The sequence below is a fragment of the Hippocampus bargibanti genome, linkage group LG01 (assembly GCF_051943395.1).
Source record: "Hippocampus bargibanti isolate YZ-2025 linkage group LG01, ASM5194339v1, whole genome shotgun sequence".
Classification (NCBI taxonomy): Eukaryota; Metazoa; Chordata; class Actinopteri; order Syngnathiformes; family Syngnathidae; genus Hippocampus; species Hippocampus bargibanti.
Window position 1 is genome coordinate 29522125 of NC_142734.1, and position 20140 is coordinate 29542264.

General features: G+C 41.0%; 1 protein-coding gene across 4 annotated transcripts; it reads right to left on the reverse strand.

The window, feature by feature from the left end:
- Positions 1-1158: 1158 nt before the first annotated feature.
- On the reverse strand, positions 1159-18930 carry cdk11b (cyclin dependent kinase 11B). 4 transcript variants are annotated; one of them, XM_089009219.1, is made up of 20 exons: positions 18670-18799; positions 17083-17213; positions 16772-16911; positions 16522-16649; positions 15440-15578; positions 14250-14386; positions 13233-13346; positions 13055-13153; positions 11881-12048; positions 11720-11794; positions 11372-11598; positions 10223-10313; positions 10018-10139; positions 9517-9622; positions 9311-9432; positions 7310-7417; positions 6888-7004; positions 6433-6581; positions 3981-4170; positions 1159-2571 (listed from the first exon to the last, which is right to left on the reverse strand). In XM_089009219.1, the coding sequence occupies exons 2-20, from the start codon at positions 17191-17193 to the stop codon at positions 2479-2481; spliced, it is 2436 nt and encodes an 811-aa protein (XP_088865345.1). In that variant the 5' UTR covers positions 17194-17213; positions 18670-18799; the 3' UTR covers positions 1159-2478. The 4 variants fall into 4 exon arrangements, with proteins under 4 accessions (XP_088865345.1, XP_088865330.1, XP_088865337.1 ...); XM_089009204.1 differs by lacking the exon at positions 18670-18799 and adding an exon at positions 18810-18930 and having other exon boundaries at positions 1161-2571; positions 14250-14425; XM_089009211.1 differs by having other exon boundaries at positions 1161-2571; positions 13251-13346; positions 14250-14425.
- Positions 18931-20140: the final 1210 nt, after the last annotated feature.

Sequence of the window (20140 nt, forward strand, 5' to 3'; positions counted from 1 at the left end):
CAGCGCCCCCTGTCACGAGGCAGGAGAACTGTGTGTCTTACCTATGCACACTGTTGTGATAAAAATAAAATAATCACTGTAGTACAGTGTTTATAATGTAAAGTGACTCTACATTATATACACCAGTTAAACTGTAGAAATTTAGTTCACATACTAAAAGTGTTTGAACACTTTAATCGCGATATGCAGAGGGACAGCAATGCGGTCTCACTTCAGGGCAAGCCAGCAGTTAGAATAGTGATTGCGCAATCCATGGTGAGGCTCAGCCGGCTGCTGCCTCACTGCTCGTCTCTTCTTAGTATTTCAACAGGAAATGTGAAAATTCAGCGATTTTGCAAAAAAAAAAATAAAAAAAAAATGGTGAAGTTAAATGGAAAAGAACTTCAAAGTACAAATCACTAAATAAATATAACTGTTTAATTTGTTTTCATTTGATATTTCCATGATGACAAGTGAGGCACAGCCTCACCTGCCTCCCCTGACTACACGTCATTGCCCCTCTCCCACTAGCTTCATGTTAACGCGAAATGTGATTGACAGGTAAACAGGATTTAAATCAAAAATATAATTTTGTGATTTTCGTTCATAAAAAGACAGACAAAAAAATTCTGGAACGGATTACCTTTGTCAAGGCAGAATATTTGAAAGCAATTCTTGGAGTGGATGTCATTCGGTGGGCCAATGTAACAATCGGCTTGGGAAAAAAGCTCATCCCTGCAAATTCGCTCAAATTCCATGAAGCACAAAAGGAACAATGTAGTCAACAGCCCGTATGAACCGACCGAATCGAAACCAAAACTGGTTTGTTCGCTATTTTTTTTTATTATTTTTTTAAAGGACAACCGACACCATTTTTTTGTTTCCTAACTGACATCAGAAAAACGTTTTATAGCATCTAAAATACCCAAAAAAACGCAGGCTGATATTTTGTCAATTGAAAAACACCAATAAAAATGACTTAAAGTCTCCCAAAACTACTTCAAAAGTATCTAAGAAAGTTTCAGTTTCAGAAGGTCCCGCCCCCTTGTTCGTGACGTCACGCCAAGATGTCTTGCCTTGCTCGAGAATCAAAACAATGGCTTCAAATTCGGAGAAGATGCTTTCTTCTAACAGTTAGAAGAAAGCATCTTCTTATTTGATTAGAATCTAACTCATCCAGTTATGAATATGATTCAAATAGTTCTGAAGAGGAAAGCATAAATGTCTGCAATCGATTGAAGAAGTCATTCCGTGTCATTTTGAGGCATCTGGATGAAATATAGCGTCCCAGAAAATGCACAAGATGGCGCCCAAGCTCCATTGGAAATGGGCTGATTTGTCTGCTGGGAATTTGTGTCAGCATGTATCAAATAGTAGTCTTGGTGCAACACACAACGATTCACCATCACGTTATTTATGTGTTTTCCTTCTAATTTTGCCATCAACACGGATCAACACGAAGTTTTCAGACCAAACAAAGTACCCAAAATGCATTATGTGTCGCTTTCTCGGTCAGGGGCGTTCCAAACGTGACGTGACGACAGGACTCGTCACCAACTCGAAAACAAGACTTCCTGAATATGCAGTGTGGGTCTTAAAACGTAAAATATAGCGATGTGCGGTGGAATCTTTGTAAAATACGGGCAGTCAAAGTCATTTAAAGTGATTTTACAAATTATGGACAAAACTTGTCCAGGGCGTCGGTTGTCCTTCAAGGCATTAACAAGATTTTTCTCCAACCTCTGCGTGTACAATATCTGGACCCTCAGGGACATGTGGAACACCTCATACACCTCACTTGCTCTCGTCTGATGGTCTGGTGCCAAACATAATCAGTCACGCGACGCACCAGCTGGTCTTCTTCCACACATCAGGTGGAACGCTGAAACAGAAGAGCTCCACTGGAGCCCATCAAACTCAATAACTGACTTTTCTCGGTCTGTCTGTTTTGTTAAGGCGTCACAGCATCTTAGACTGAGCAGATGTGGGCTGCTGAATTGTGTGTTTTTTTTGTTTTTTTTTGGTGGAGCGCAAATCCCTAGTTGATTTATTTGATTCCAACACTGAATAGTAACGGCGGACGGCATGTAGAATGACATCACCACCCCCATTTACGAAGGTTTCCTTTTTTTTGTTCGTTTTTCTTTATTTTTGATTAAAAAAAAACCAAAATATATCGCCTTGATGTTTGAGTGAACAGACAGATTGGAGTAGCTGTGCCGGATAGCAAGTAAATTACCTACCTCCATCATCACGCTGTTCAGTAAATTGAAAAAAACAAAGGAAACTCAAAAATAATATACAAAAAGGGGTGGGGGGTGGGAGGGGGTTGGTAACACAGGTGGAGGAGAGCCTGAGCATTTGGGAAACACGTCATAGCGACCATTCTTGCTCTGAGACGGTCCTGGTCGACAGTTTGCGCCAATCTGGCATATTATTCTGTTCTTTGCGCTTCAGTCCAGTGGCAGTGTTCTTCTTTCTCAGCCATGGAAGTCCCGTTTAGAATTTAAGGCTGAATCCGGGTCCGACTGCGGATGCCCCCTGATTGCTGGTGGTCAGGTGAAAGCCCGTGTCCTTCAGGTCGTCGTCCCCCTGCGGACAGAGGAGTCCAACAACACGGGCAGAGGTTGGAGACTGAGAAGAGGTGACAAAATCAAGACTAGATCCTGTATCAATCAAAGTGGAATAATCTTCAAAAGTGGCTGTAAGATGGCTATCTGGCTATGTATTACCTATTTATTTGCTATCCATTAGCTAGCTAGCTAGCTTTCTATCTATTTTAGTTACTTCGGGGTTGAGTGAACGCTGGCGCATGTGGCTGCCGCTGCTCACCCACAGAAAAAATTTATCCTATGACTGTAAAGTGACCTTCAGAGTTTTGATAGGCGCTTATAAATGAAATGTATTATTATTATTATTATTATTATTATTATTATTATTATTATTATTATAATACAATGGTGAATCGTTGTGTGTTGCACTAAGACTACTATTTGATACTAGCTGACACAAATCAGCCCATTTCCAACGGAGCTCGGGCGCCATCTTGTGCATTTTCTGGGACGCTACATTGCAGTCCAAACGCCTCAAAATGACACGGAAGGACTTCTTTAATCGATTGCAAACATTTATGCTTTCCTCTTCAGAACTATTTGAATCATATTCATAACTGGATGATATCAAGAAGTCATATTCTCCCATTGTTTTGATTCTCGAGCAAGGCAAGACGTCTTGGCGTGACATCACGAACAACGGGGCGGCACCTTCTGAAACTGGCCATTTCCCGTTTCATTTTGAAGTCGTTTTTGGACACTTTAACTCATTTTTATTTTATTTTTATTGTTTTTCATTTGACTAAAATATTAGCTAGCTAGCTGGCTGGCTATCTAGCTAGGTAGCTGTTGGTTATCGATTGACTAGTTAGCTAGCTTTCTAACTATTTGAGTTACTTCCGGGTTGAGTGAATGCAGGCGCGTGTGGCTGCCGCTGCTCATCCACAGAAAAACTTATCCTATGAGTTTTGAAAGGCGCTTATAAATGAAATGTATTATTATTATTATAAAAATATCAGCCAGCGTGTTTTGGGTATTTTAGATGCTATAAAACGTTTTTCTGATGTCAGTTAAGAAACAAAAAAGTGACGTCGGTTGTCCTTTTAAAGGGTCGACCATACTTTGTACATGACAGAAATTGATCCTGTCATCGACTCGATTGTTGTGATCAAAATCGATTCTTTTGAAGCGGTTATGAGTAAAAGGTACAATTCCCAATGCGGCGGAAATTAAACTCCCATCGTGGGTACAGTCGGATTCCCCGTAGTACCACTGTTGAAAACATTAAGGAACGTCAGTCGGCACATCATGGAAAACGCAAGAGGGAACTCGGCAGACACAAAGCAGAGGCTTGTCGGCCTTTAATCTATTTAACACAAGCGTCCTTCGGAAAGCCTACTCGCCGGCTGGCTTTTATGTCATGGAGAAAATGGAAGCTAATGGCCTTACCAGTTGACTGTAGCCCAGACCTCCCTCGGGCGGCCGAGGGCTAGTGCCTCTTTTTACCCTCTGTTGCTCACTTTTGGCCGGCCATGTGGGGAACATGGAGGGCTCGATGGGCAGCGGCGTTTCGCGGAAGTACTCGTGCTTGAGCCCCTCGTCGCACAGGATCCGCTTGGCGGGACAGTAGGTGAGGAATCTGGAAGGGAATCCATCGTTATTTTGGAGAGGGAGGCGCTAGCGAGGGTAACTTAGGTTATCAAACTTGTATTTTTCAGGACGGTCTTGAAGAATAACAACCAGAGAGAAGGAACATTCGGAAAGATTTAACAGCAACAGTCAAGTTGTTAAAAATTGTCATTGGGCATCTTGGGGATATTATCTTCGCTCGTCACCGGTTGTCGTGGATACGGAAGCAATACAAAACATTTAGTATTGCTGTAAAACAGGGGCCGCAGTGAGCATCTGTTTGAGACAGCCTGAACTGAGCATTCAGTGATTTTTTTCTTCTTGTCCTCATTAACATAAACTTGTTTAAACTCATTAACGAATTAACTCATTAACACCAGACAATGTGAAGAAAAAAAACGTGTCCACTCCAGTTCCAGGGTTTTTGTCATTTTCACTCCAATTGCAGGTCCCACAGAAGTTTTAGGACTCCATCAACATTAAATTCAGCCGAAGAAACCTTAGACTCTCGTCTTTCATCAAAAAAAAAAAAGAGTTAATTCCGAAATTATATGGGTTTGGGGTTATATGAGCTTGAAATGGGGGCAGCTGTACAAAATAGAATACAATACATACATATTGATTTGTATGGCGCTTTAGCAACAGCTGAAGCTCTAGCAAAGGATTAACATGGACAAAATGCAAATGCTGCCCCCTCGTGGAAGGGGAAAACTTTGCCAGAGGTGTGATCAGCGCTTTATCGGCATCTCCGCAAGAAAAACCAAAATCCAAACAAATTCAGGAATTGTGCTCCTCATCATGCTTTTCGAATACATTTGGGAATTCAGTAAAGGAGTTTAAAAAAAAGTCAACTTTCTGGCTTTCCAAAAAAAAAAAAAAGGAAATAAATATGTAAAAAAATTAATATGTGCTACAAAAAGATATACCACGCCGGAAGATCTTAACATCGTGGTGGGAATATTTTAGATTGCCATTCTGGCGACACTTGAATGTGAACTTGCGAGTGATCCCAACTGCGTCTCTCTTGGATTTGGGAAGCTTGGCGGGCGTCAAGTGTGCTGCGTCAAGTGTGCTGCCAACGTATTATACCTTTCGATATTCATTCAGCAACTCCATCCGACATTTTTCAAACAAGAGTCGACTTTGCATGGACTGAATCACTGCCGTGTTTTCTTTTCTTTTTAACGGCTGGAAGGGGCCCAAAAAGTCTCAGTGAACCGCGATCCTCACGCTGCGCAGTGCATGTTTCTCTTTTACAGGTGCCTGCAACAACTTTGTGGGTGGGTGACAAGATCTGGGAAAGTCAAGTCTCTCTCTCTTCTCTCTCTCTCTCTCTCTCACTCTCTCTCTCTCTCTCTCTCTCTCTCTCTCTCTCTCTCTCATCTTTCTGCTCTCTTTCTCTCCCCTCTCTCAGTCTCTCTCCCTTTCTCTCCTCTTTCTTTCTCTCTCGCATTCTTCCTCTCATTCTCTCCTCTCTCACGTTCTGCCTCTTTCCCTCCCTCTCTCTCACTCTTTTGCTGTCTCTCTCTCTCTCTCTCACTCTTTTGCCCTCTCTCTCACTGCTTCTCTCTCTCCCTCCCTCCCTCTCTCACACTCTGTCACTTTCTCTCTATTGCTCACTCTTTTTCTCTCTTTCACTGCTTTTCTCCCTCCCTCCCTCTGTCACACTCTCTCACTTTCGCTCTCTTGGTCACTGTTTTGCTCCCTCTCTTTTGCTCTCCCTCCCTCCCTCTGTCACACTCTCTCACTTTCGCTCTCTTGGTCACTGTTTTGCTCCCTCTCTTTTGCTCTCCCTCTTTCACTCCCTCTCTCTTTTTTTTTTTCTCTCTCTCTCTCTCTCTCTCTCTCTCTCTCTCACCCCATCTCACCCCCCTCTCAGCAGTGGGCTACCGTTGTCATGTTTTTACGCAAGACGGCCAGAAAAGCACAGTGTGAATAAAAAGCTGCGGAGCCAACAAAGGAACAACGTAAGAATGCGTTGATGTGTGAGGGAGTTTTTTTCCCCGCCCAGCTGCCAAATCCTACTGATGTATCTGTTTGACATTTTGCCTGCACCTCACATCTCATTTTGGCATCCTGTCAGCGAGGACTAAATAACATTGTCAGGGGAAGGGTTTACTTGACGGCGTTATGTCAAACTACCACATAAATGTGACGTTTTCGCTGAAGATAAACCCAAACTTGCCAAAGTGAGTCAGACGGCAGACCACTTTGGGCCCCCCTCACCCCTGGCCGGCGCCGCCTTCAATATCAAACGGTGAAATGAACTCACTTGTTCATTAAGTCGAATCCCTGGTCGGAGAGCAGCGCACCAAAGCGCTTACGCAGGTTGTTGTAGGGATGCTCTGTGAAAGTCATCTTCTTCACGGCGGGCAGCTCATTGTAACCCGGCCAGATTTTCTCACTGGGTGAGCCCAGATCCTAATAAGACCACACAAACAACACATAACCAAACCTCTCATTGGAACGGCAGATGGATATTTCCACTCAACCGGACGTGCTCAAAAGCTTCAACGCAGGTAATGAGGGAGGAACAATTTGAGAGGCTCAAATCAGTCCAAACTTATCCAGACAACGAAAGTGGGGCTGCTTAGTGTTTTAGTGTAGCAGCACCACGCCATGGTCACATTCAGAGCTGCAAACTGAGCTCACCCGCTACGCAACGCGTAGTTAAGTGATTTACAAGCTCTCAACACCTTCACGACGAAGACAAATGTGAACGTTTACCTTGAATATTTTATTGATTTGGTCGATTTCAGATTTTCCAGGAAAAAGAGGTTTCTGGGTGAGGAGCTCTCCAAATATGCATCCCACAGACCACATGTCGACAGCTGTGGAGTATTCCTGCGGGAGAAGGGCGGGTGAAAAAAAAAAAACACACACAGCGGCGGTCCATAAAAACGTAACGCAGACAGTCTGCCTGGCACGTTTCAACTTGGGTTTGTCTGGCCTGCGAAAGTGGATGTGCTGTGACGACCGCTGGAGCTTTTCCACGTGTAAATCATCTTGCGTAAAAGTCTAATTTGCTAAGCTAAGGGATTTGCAGATGTTGCTTTATGTTTGGAAATATACTTTAGGGATAAAAATATCAGCGGCGACAACATGGTCATCAACCAACCGCCGCCCCGACACCTCCATACGCTTTTTACCTTGGCTCCGAGCAGCAGCTCCGGCGATCTGTACCACAGGGTCACCACGACAGGAGTGTAGGGCTTCAGCGGGGAACCGTACTCACGGGCTAAACCAAAGTCACCGACCTAAAATTGCAGAACAATAATGTTATGTCATATTGTTGCAAGGAAAAGAAAAAAAAGTGGTAGTGGGGTGGGGGGTTCAATTAGGGTTTTAAGCTGTTGGATATGTTCAACTGATAACGATCAAGTGGATATGTTCAATTATTATTTTTCTTAAGTAATCAATTAATCGTTCTTTTTTTCCTTTTTTAAAACAATTCATGCAATCAGTCTGAATTGTTTTTTTAATAAGGTGTTCAATTCCTACGTCGCTATTACTCCAAAACAAGCAATTGCTTGAAACAGAAATTGCAATTAAAATAAACAAACAAAAACATAATAAAACAAAACGACAAATAAAAACTACAATCTGCACCATTTATGATTCAGTTACATTTCATCTTTGGATTTTTTTTTGTCCAATTCACATCACCCAGATTTTTTTTGTGTTAAATTTCTATGCCGCTATTTCTCTAAAAGAGCAAATTGCTTCAAACAGACATTGCATTTAAAGGACAACCGACGTCTCCAGACAAGTTGTGTCCATAATTTGTAAAATGGCTTCAAATGACTTCTACTGAGCTTATTTTAAAAAGATTCCACCGCATATAGCTATATTTTACGTTTTAAGACTCTCGCTGAATATTCAGGAAGTCTTGTTTTTGAGTTGGTGATGAGTCCGTATGTGACGTCACTAAAGGAATTCCCCCTGACCAAAGAAAAGACACATTGTAGCAGTCCTTCCATCACGTCAATGTATTTTGCTGTATTGTTTGGTCTGAAAACCTTGTGTTGCACCCAAAAGCCGCCAGAAGAGGGTGCCCAAGCTCCATATAAGGAATTTATCAGCCTGTGGAAACGGAGGTGGCCACAGGAGGTCGCTATTTTGTGCATCTTTTCTGATGATCGCTTCTCCCCAGTGTTGCCTCAAAATAGCATGGAATAAATTCTTTAATCGATTGCAAACATGTATGCTTTCCTCTTCAGAACTATTTGAATCATATTCATAACTGGAGGTGTAACAAGAAAGCATATTCTCCGAATCTGAAGCCATTGTTTTGATTCTCAAGCAATGCAAGACGTCTTGGCGTGACGTCACAAACTGGAGGCGGGACTTTCTGAAAATGCCCAATTCGCAGCTCAATTTTTTGCAGATTTTGGACACTTTAAGTCATTTTTATTGGTGTTTTGCATTTGACTAAAAATATCATACTGCATGTTTTGGGTATTTTAGATGCTATAAAACGTTTTTCTGATGTCAGTTAAGAAACAAAAAAGTGACGTCGGTTGTCCTTTAAATAAATAAAATGAACCATCTATTATTCAGTTACACTGCTGGTATGGAAAATGTCAGAAAATAGGAGGAATATTCATTTCCTTCATTTCCTTAAATAATCAATTAATTATTTGATTTCTTTTGTCTAATTCACCCCATCAGTCTGAGTTTTCTATCTATATATTACTCAAAAGCAGGATATTTCTTTAGACATACATCACAATAAACGAATGAATAAATAAATAAATAAATAAACTAATGAATGAATGAATGTTGTCCGTGACACTCTGACGAAGGCGGAAGTATATGCCGAAACACGTCGGGTAATTGAACACCTAAAAAACACTGTCTGTAAGAAACTAAGAAAATCTGTTGTAAATTAATAAATGTTGTTTTTTGCACAAATTATGATTTGGTTACTCGGTAACGTGTCAGAAAACGGGAGGAAATGTTATGAGATAATCACCGCTCACGTATAAGTCGAGCATGGTATTCCAATTACAACACAAACCAAATTACCAAAATGGATTTACATTTCATTTGAGTTTAAACACGGTTTACAAAACGCCATTCCTGTTGCTAATCCTGCAGCACCAAAGAAAGCAAGAAAAACAGAAAAGAGTTGCTTGAAGCCAACCCACCTTCAGGATGCCCTTGTGACTAAGCAGCAGGTTGGAGGTCTTCAGGTCCCGGTGGAGAATCCAGTTGTCATGGAGATGACGGACCCCTCGAAGTAGTTGAATCATCAACGTTTTGACTTCTCCTGCGAGCGGATTGAACGGCGCCGTTTCGGCAGAGTTAACGGCTGCGGTAGGCATCGCTTGGCAATCGCCAGTTGATTCGTTACCTGGCAGGAAAGGCTGCTTCATGGTTTCCATCAGACTCTTCAAGTCATGCTCAACGTAGTTCATCACAATGTAGATCTTGTCCATGTTACTTCCCACAACTATTTCCTACGAGGCATTAGAGCACATGTGTCAAAGTCAAGGCCCGGGGGCCAAATTTGGCCCACCACATTATGTTATTCGGCCCGCGAAAGCAAATCATACATGTAAAGAAAGTCAAAACTCAAATTTCAAATTATCATATAAAAGCCACAATAACAGGTATTATTCTTGACTTCAGATTTGAAAACTAATTATTTATTAATTTGTTGTGTGCTCTGTATGTAATATGTGGAGGGGATGAAACATTCATATGGCTTCCTCAAATTCGTAACGCTCCCTGAGAGGAAACTGTAACTACAGTGTGGCCCCCCAGCAAAAAAATGAGTCTGACACCATTATTAGAGGTTAGACATAAAAAAATATAAACGCACACATAAATTTAAAAAAAAAAGTTTTCTCACCCTCACTGTGACAATGTTGGGGTGCTGCGCTTTCATGATGGTATTGATTTCTCGCAAGGACGTGATCGGGAAGCCCTCCTTCTCCTTCTCCATTTTGAGCCTTTTTAATGCCACAATTTCATCTGTCAACATAAACGCAATGGAAAGACGTCAGAGCGACAACACCTTCGAGCCAATCGGGTGCATGTCACGTCAAATTCATTACCCGTCTTTTTGTCCTTGGCTCTGTACACCACACCGTACGTGCCCTCCTCAATTCGGTTGAGGCATTGGAATTCTTCGACGCTGCGGCAGCCCTGAAAGACGAGGGCAGGTGATGAGTCACAATCCAAACAGGGGGGGGGGGGGGGTGCATGCAGGATGTGTTCTATTTCATTGAATTCAAAACAAGATTGGGTTAAATTGCAAAGAAGACATTTTTGAGCGGTTGTGGGCTTTTGGATATTTATTTTATATGAGATAAATAAACAGATTGGCATATTCATTCATGTTTCATTTGCCTTCATTTTAATGTGAGTCTCACCTATAGGACCACAACAGTGAACGCGAGCGCGTGTGGCTGCCGCTGCTCACCTACAGAAAAACTGATCCTGTGACTGTAAAGTGACCTTGAGAGTTTTGAAAGGTGCTTATAAATGAAATGTATTATTATTTCGGAACAATAAATCTGATGGTGCAAGGGTGTTGCCAGTAGGGTCGGGCGGGTTATTACTTTTTTACGTCGGGACTGGGTAATGTCTTTTTTGGGGGGGAGGGGGGCGTTAATAAATGAGAGATAAAAGCGGACTTTGTAAAAAAAAAAAAAAATCTAAAAATAAATAAATAAATAGATATAAAATAGATAGGGATGGATGCACAGACAGATAAAATCCAGAGGACTTTAATCTCTGATGAATGAAATTAACAATTGGAAACTACATTTGGTATTTCATTAACGTCTCTGTGTGATAGTAAAATTGGTTTGATGTATGTGATAAATATGTCCCCATCCTCCAAGAGCTCCACTGGCTACCGGTCAAATATAGAATCAACTTTAAAAATTCTTTATACATTTAAAGCTATCCATAACCTATTTAAAATGTCATTTTCCGTGTAGCTCTTTCTCTTGTTTCTATTTATAACTATTTTATTTATTGTATTCTATTTGTGATTGTATTTTATTTATTATCATACCTATGCTTGTCTGTGACTGCAAAGTGTCCCTGAGCGCTTTGAAAGGCGCTTAAAATGAAATGTATTATTATTATTATTATTATTATTATTATTATTATATAAGCAAAGAAAACCAAAATGAGGAAGTGGGCAAACACTATTTTCACAGCACTGCTAGGAATACGACTGCTTTGACACGCACCTGTAAAGCAGGCAAATATTTGGGCAGCTCCTTCTTGAGCTCCACAGGTGAAATCGGCGGGGAGTCAGGAATGTAGTTTCCTTCGGGTGTTGGGGAGCGTGAATGAGTCTGCGATTGAGGGGTCGGGTCGCCGTCCCCTGCCTCTTCATCTTCTTCTTCTTCTTCTTCTTCATCTTCCATCTCCTCACCGCTTTCCTCAGTATCGTGGTCGAACCGAGATTCGGGTACTGTTGGATGAAGGTTTAAGATGAGGAGTCGAAAAGTGCAGAATATCAGGAACAGTCAAGTAAAAAAAAATGGCGGCGAGCGGCATGACACCAGTGATAATAATTGATTGGGGGGGCTGACCTGCCGGTATATGATTTCCGTTTTCCTGCTCCTCCGCAAAGTCCTCCTCTGACTGCTCCCCCTCACTTACTTCATCTGTAATAAAGGAGGCGTCAAAGTTAAGGGACATATGCACTGCCCTTCAATCATTCACAGCACAACAATGCAGGATGGCTGATTACCTGCGGTCTGTTCAGATCTGTCTGAGCCAGAGATCGAGAGTGACTCTCCTTCCTCTTCTGCTTCCCCATCTTCCTCCTCTCCTTCTTCTTCTTCTTCTTCTTCACCACCATCGGTCTTGCTGCTGGACTCTTCCTCCCCCTCTTCCTCCTCTGAACCAGATCTTGAGGCTTGATTAAAAGATGTGAGGAATGAATGATAACCAGCAGTGAGTGTTTACATCCGTTTGTGCGCCGATCATGGCGGTTTCTCTCGTGATTTGTTTTGCCCCATTGATGAAATGCCATAAAAATGCAAACATGCAAATGAGCCGGCGTTGATGACAAAACATGCAGTGCTGTCAAAGGTTACAGAATCACAGGTGAATGCTCGTCACGCATTGGGACTGTTCCCAATATTAAAATAATAGCTCGCTACCACTCTTCCCACCCGACTGCCCCAGAGTAGCCACCAGTCACGTCCGAGCCTGTTTGTGATGTTCTGAGGCTGATTATAATCGCACGAGCGGCAAAACACACTAATGCTATGTTAGCCTTTCTGGCATTTGACACGCCCTAAAAAATGTGGCGACCAATATATCAAGATATAATACTCAGTTGCATCCCTCCTTTCAAACCCCTTGTTATATTTGTTGCATTTTTATTGTTTAATAAAATCCTTGCGTCCCTAAGATGAACCACAAAAATTAATTGACTGATAAATGAATGAATAAATAAAAAACACACAAATAAATAATTAAATGGATGAAGGATAAATAAATAAATGGATAAATAAATACAGTAAAGTCTCGTTATATCGATATTCAAGGGAGTCCGAAAAAATATCGATATAACCGGGACTATCGATATATCCGATATCGATATAACGAGACTTTACTGTACATGGATTTCCGAAAATATTTTAAATATCAAACTTTTCCCTCAAACAATGCCATGGAGGAGCAAAATTGCCCAAATCCAGCAGACATTGAAACAGCTTCTTCCCCCAAGCCATTAACTCTTTAACCAGTAACCCAAATAGAGCATAGTGCCTCTCTGCAATTTTTTTGATGATGATACTAGTGCAGCGTGTTCTACCAGAAACAAATTCCTTGTGTGCTCTACATACTTGGCAATAAAGATGATTCTGATTCAGATAGCTCTTCAGTGGGGAACATAAAAAAATGTTGAGCCTTACCAGCGGAAGACTCAGCAGAGCTGGTTTTCCTTTCGCTGTCACTGATGTCCTGAAGGTCTGCGAGTAAGTCTTGAACCTCAGGCCTCTCCTCCTTTGATGCTACGAGCAAAATATGAGTACGAAAAAAAATAAAAATGAAACAGACCCAATGGAAAATGTTATTCAGCCATAAACTCACTCAATTTCCGGATTTCACCTGATTCCGTTTTCTCCCGTGGAACATGAGCAGGACTGCGGCTGCGGTGAGTCTGCTTCGGTTTCTCTTCTGGTACCATTCGCTGGTGTGACGACACTGCGGACCAAAAAAGGTGGCTCTTTTATTTGACCGAACATGAAGCTGCTCTTCAGAGTGAAATCTCCAGGTTTTACTTCTCCAATGTTGCATTTTAAGATTGTTATTTTGCTAGCTTTATGATTATTTTAGGAGGCACATTTAATTCAATTAAAAAACGACATTTAAAGGACAACTGACACCTCAGGACAAGTTGTGTCCATAATTTGTAAAATCGCCTAAAATGACTTCTACTGAGCGTGTTTTACAAAGATTCCGCCGCATATAGCTATATTTTACGTTTTAAGACTTGCGCTAAATATTCAGGAAATCTTGTTTTTGAGTTGGTGACGAGTCCTCAACGCCCCTGACCGAAAAAAGGACACATTGTATCAGTCCTTCCATCACGTCAATGCATTTTGCTGTACTTGTTTGGTCTGAAAACTTTGTGTTGCACCAAAAAGAGGCACAAGAGGGCAACAAAGCTCTGTGTAAGGAATTAATCAGCCTGTGGAAACGGGCAAGTAAATAAACAAACAAAAAATAAAGAAACAGGTAAATAAATCAATGCAGAAATAAATAAACAAATCTGCGTGTAAAAAAATACACATATAAATAAATGACAAATCAAACAAATACATAAACACACAAATAAATAGACAAACACACAAATAAGCAAATAAAAAAATAAAATAAAATAAAGAAAGAAGCAAACAAACAATAAATAAATAAATACATACATAAAGTGGGCTGCAGGTGCTCAGTTTTTTTGTTGTTCTGAATGCATTGCTACAGATATTGGATGAGGTGTTAGCAAATATTTAAAATGCAGATGAGTGAGTGTGGAGAAAAATGTGATTGTCACGTCCCTAAAGCGATCGACAAGGCAACCGTGCAAGACGCCAGCCGGATTTGACTACTGACCGTCTCGTCGCCCCTCCCGTTCTTTACGTCGTTCATCGGCTCTCCTCTCTCGGTCCTTCTGCTCTCGTTGCTCTTTCTGCTGCTCGCGCAGTTTCCTGTCACGCTCGCGCTGCCGCTCTTGCTGTTCCAGACGGTCCCTGTGGTCCAAAAAAAACCCAGGAGATTCCAATCGGGGTCTGTCCGGACAACCAGAAGCCCAATTTCATCAATGCAATTTTTTTGGGAGGGGAGGTGTCAAATATTATAACATACACAACAATGTTAAGACTGCAGCAATGCTAAACAAATGAACAAACTTTAGTGTCATGAGTCTACTGCACAGGTGTCAAAGTCAAGGCCTCGGGGCCAAATCTGGCCCGCCACACCATTTTATTCAGCCCACAAAATAAAATAAAATGTGAGAAATTCCATGATGCTTTCTAAAGTCTGAAACAAAATTTCAAAAAGTTGTCATATGCATATCACAACAACAGTCATTATTTTCTGACTTCATACTTGAAAACGAGTTATTCATGAATTTGTTGTGCGCTCCAGATGTAATATGTGGAGGGGATGAAACATTCTATTGGCTTCCCCAATTTGATAACAGCCTCTGAGAGGAAATCATAACTGCAACGTGGCCCGCGGCAAAGAAATGAGTTTGACACCCATGGTCGACTGGTATGACAACCACATCCACGAAATCAAAAGAAATCATCTTCAAAGATTTTTCACACAAGGCTGAGAAGACACAAACACACACTAAACAAATTCTGCTAGTTTGCACAATATGAGATTAGCAATAAAATGCACCATTTTTTGGATCCATCTCGGGGAGCAGCCATTGAGCCACTTGCTGTGGACCAAAAATGACATCACAGTCGCTCAAGGACCGACCAATCAGGCCTGAGGTGTTTTCTGATCTCGGTCACGTCACACTCACAAGCTAAGCTCTGATTTGTTGTTTCCTGAGCGACTGTGATGTCATTTTTGGTCGATGGCAATGAGCAAAATGGCGGAGGGCTGGAGGGAACAATACGGCTAGCTGGTTGAGCAATGTGTCAATGTGTCCACGCCCACCAAATTTTTGTTTTGACCAATCGCGACAACAGATAAAAATGTCATCGGCTAATTTGGATCATCTGAGTGCGTGATTCTTGATACAGATGGCATCATGGCAACGTAAAAAAAAAAATCTCCATTGTGTTCACCTCTCTCTGCGCGAATGAGCTCTGGCCTGCTCCCGTCGTTTCTGCCTCTCCCAGTCTTGCCGGGCTTTGTCTTCTTCCCATTGACGCTTCCTGCGATCTCGCTCCCTTTCTTTATCTTTGACCCGGGCGTGCTTCGTCGCTGTTGAGGAAATATACCTTCAGTGAATGGACGCCCGCCGCGTATTTAACTCATTCACTACCAGACGATGCTTTTCAATTTCCGGATAAATCCGTCAATGTCAGTGAATGAGTTAAAGGACAACCAACGTCACTTTTTTGTTTCCGAACTGACATCAGAAAAAAGTTTTTTAGCATCTAAAATACCCAAAACACGCAGTATGATATTTTTAGTCAAATGCAAAACACCAATAAAAATGACTTAAAGTGTCTAAAAAGTACTTCAATTTGAAACCGGAAGTGGACAGTTTCAGAAGGTCCCGCCCCCATGTTCGTGGTGTCACGGCAAGACGTCTTGCCTTGCTTGAGAATCAAAACAAGGGCTTCAGATTCGGAGAATATACTTTCTTGTTATTCATCCAGTTATGAATATGATTCAAATAGTTCTGAAGAACAAAGCATACATGTTTGCAATCGATTAAAGAATTTATTCCGTGTCATTTTGAGGCATCAGGGGTGGGAAATGTCGCACCCAAAAAAGGCAGAAAATGGCGACAAAGCCATGTAAGGAATTAATCAGCCCGTTTCCACAAGCTGATTAATTCCTTACATGGAGCTTTGTCGCCCTCTTCTGCCTCTTTTTGGTCCTACATGACGTTTTCAGACCAAAGTACAGCGAAATGCATTGACGTGATGGAAGGACAGCTACAATGTGTCCTTTTTTCGGTCAGGGGCATTCCTTCAGTGACGTAGGGTGAGGACTCGTCACCAACTCAAAAACAAGACTTCCGGAATATTCAACGCGAGTCTTAAAATGTAAAATATAGCTATATGCGGTGGAATCTTATTAAAATACGCTCAGTAGAAGTCATTTAAAGACATTATACAAATTATGGACACAACTTGTCCGGGGACGTCGGTTGTCCTTTAAATTTGAAAGGCGGTTTAGTTCCAAAGTCCCTTACCACCCTCAGCTGAGTGGCTGCGGCGACGTCGTTTGTCTTTTCTCTTCTCCTCCTTTCTGTGATGAGATTTGTCCTTCCTTGCAACTTGCTGTGGAGGCTTTATAGCGAGTGAATCATCTTCCTCGCCTCTGTATTCCCAAATACAAATAAAAATACAATAATGAGGTATTTCGCAACAAAAAAGTTCCCTTAGACCGTTGTCATTTTTTTCACAACATCAGCACAGTAGCTTGATGTTTCGCACAAGCACCTGTCCTCTGTGGAATCTTGACGGGTGTAGGGGGAATTGCGAATTGTTATTTCCATCCTTTGATCCCGTAGTTCTCCTTCCTCCGGGGTCTCGCGTTTGGATTCCCGAGCATCCGCCTGTGGAGCAACGCTTTGGGAATTCTGTTGTTTAAAAACAAATGGGAATTAACCATTGAGTCACGTGAATACAAAATGCAGGAAACACACCTTAATCTCCAAAAAAAGAATGTTCTAATTATTTGTTTATAGATAATGTAAGGGGGAAAATGACACTTTTTGTTATTAAATAAATGTACATTTTCATCAATTTACATTGTCTGGTTGCTTGGTATCAGTTCGCTCTTCTAATTCTTTTCTGCGTTTTTTCTCCAGGAGTATTTCATCAAGAGTTTTAACTTTCCAGGTCTCTTTTTCGTCCCCCATCAGCAGCCACTCCCCACGACCTGCATTCCAGAAATACAAACACAAAAATGAAGAGAAATCACAAATTTGGCAAAGACAAATATTCATCATTCCTATCAAACTAACCAGTCTTATTTAATTATAAAATTGACTGAATTGTGTTCACACTGCTTATTATACAGGGTGCCCAGGAAATACATATTTCCGCAGGAGGTATTAACAAATGTTTCCTCTAATATAGTTTGAAGTTATAAAAGCACAGGGCACCACGAGATGGCAGGCATCACTAAATCACATTGTCATCTGGTGTTGGATTTGCCTTTATTAGTCTTGCAGTGGAGAAATTTACATTTCACAGCAGCAAAGTCTGCAAACTGCAATTATTTTTTTTACCAAACATTGTGTCGTCATTGATATATTTAACAGTGAAAAGTAATGTAAACGCGCATGGTGGCTTGGACAAGCAGCACAAGGGCGAAATATAATCAAGGTAAAGTGAGCAGGTTTATAACCCAAAGTGAATAAATTGATAATCTGAACATTTTTAATGGCATGCAGGCCAAAGTACATTTCATTGAATGAGTTGGATTTAGTGGGGGGGATAACAAAACCTGACCATGTTGTATAAATGATGAAATCTTTGTTGATTAGTTTGATATTTAATTTGGGTTGATTCATCAATTAATTGCTGCACCTCAAATTCTATTTGATCATGTTTCTTGATCAAGTACAACATTGTCGTATGGTATTTTTTTAAATTAAATTTGGGGCATGCTTTTCTACTTTCATTCCTTTCATCACTTTGCCGCTGTGAAATGTAAATTTCTCCACTGTGAGACTAATAAAGGCAAATCCAATCCAATCCAATATGAGAATTGTTTTCTTTTCCTTTTGGCTTTTCCCTTCGGGGGTCGCCACAGCGGAGAATTGTAATTGGATGTATATAAACTAGGATGATTTGAGTATCACCATTTCGATTTACTAATGATCACAGAAGTATTTAACTCGCATTTCAAGGTAACAGGGCAAAAGCTTCAATCTGCGTTCTAACATTTCTGATTGTGGCGAATATGCTTTGCCGTTTGCAAAATTTATCTGAACTCAAAACCATTGCTCCAAATTACCGTTAGATGACGCACATTCACTCTTATACCATTCAATACATAAAATATTGTTTAGCACACACTTGTAAAAGGCGTCAAGGAGAATTATGACCTGATGAACAAGCTCCACATGACCTAAATTTGTGAAAAACAGTGTACTGTACAAAATTTGAAAAAGAAAATAACTACGGTTTACGCACACGCTGTTCGGCACATTCCCAAATCGAGGGGCGCTTTCATCATTTACCAGCCGATAATACAATCGTATTAATGGTTTGACCTCATTTAATCACGCAGGTGTAGAAGAAACTTCAAATTTCAAAACACAACCGGCTAACATCAACTAGCTAAGCATCGGCGGGAGCGACATTTCCTCAAACTACATGAAGCTTACTTATGGTGGGACGAGGAATTGTTGCTTATCAAAAGGGGCGAATGAAAAAGGAAATGACTGTGTGTTTACATTATTACAATGCACGCGCTAGAACACGACATGAGATAGATTTGTCATAGAGGAAGTCGTACATTACGAACCTGGAATATGGTCAGCGGGACTGTGGCACACCGGAAGTGAAAAAACCGTTTCTTCTTCGTTGTGTTAAAAAAAACTACCGACTACCCAACGAAATATTAGTTGGTGCCCCCCTTCTGTTTCGGACTGTGGACTATTTCCATAGCGGTTTTACATGTTCAATCTTCGAGTCGCCACAGCGAATCAGTGTCTTCCATCTTCAGTTTTTATTGAATATTTAAGAAGAAAACATAATCATTCGATGTTTTTAAACATTTTTTGAAGAGAAACAAAAACAACAAAATAGACTGACACACGAATAAGTGTAAAACTATACATTTTACTGAATATGCTGTGGACAATCATGTCCGCCAGTCGGTGCATAGAAACTCATGTTTTTGTACCATTAAAAATGAACTTGAAGACATGTACAGGTATTTGTCCGAATGGGTCCATTTTATTGGCATCCATTGAACCACTTTCATTACAGAAATAAAACTACCCTACTGGTAGACTCCTGATTGTACACTGTGGTTATGCAGAGAAATACAAACAGCACACCGTGAGGGCAAAGATTCAGTAGATGTAACTCATTGCCTACAGCGAAACAAACTGGTGCTCAGTCCTACCTGGCGTCCAGTGACTGCAGGAGCATTTTGTACCCTTTCACACAGTCTTTAGTTTAGAGTCTAAACTCGTCTAAACTTTAGACGACAGAGATCAATAATGTGCTTGGGCGGCCCACCGTTGACTGCATGGGGGGGTGAACACACGTGAACACACACATCCAGTAACTTTGGTATAGCAAATATAACTGACAGCAAAAACGCCTTTTGCTTTGCAAATTGAAATGAAAAATGGGCTCAGCATAATAAACCACAAGGAGCTACTTCACTTTTACTGACATTAAATGTTGGTTTAGCATGTCTAATATACAGTATTTTATTTTTATTTCTGGACATATCACTGTCAATTTGGGCAATACTTGGATAAAGTATCGTCATATTCTATTCTTAAGACAAGGACTTGCTCCAATCAGTCATTTGAACATGGTGTTATTCCCATTTGTAGAATTTAACCAGGAACTCGATGATACTTGATAGAAGCCACTGAGAATGTTTGCTTGGTTAGAGGGTTCAACTACCTTGGTGTCTCTGAATCTAAATTACTAATTATTGCGGACAGTAAAATGAAGCACAGGTGGTTGTGAAATTCGGAAAAAAATGCCTCCTTAGAAATCAAGTCTGCCATGATGGCACTGTCTCAGTAATCTCCACCTGAACGATTTAAAACAAAACACACACACAAAAATGCAACTAACCAATGATACACTCACAACAGTGTCATCACAAGC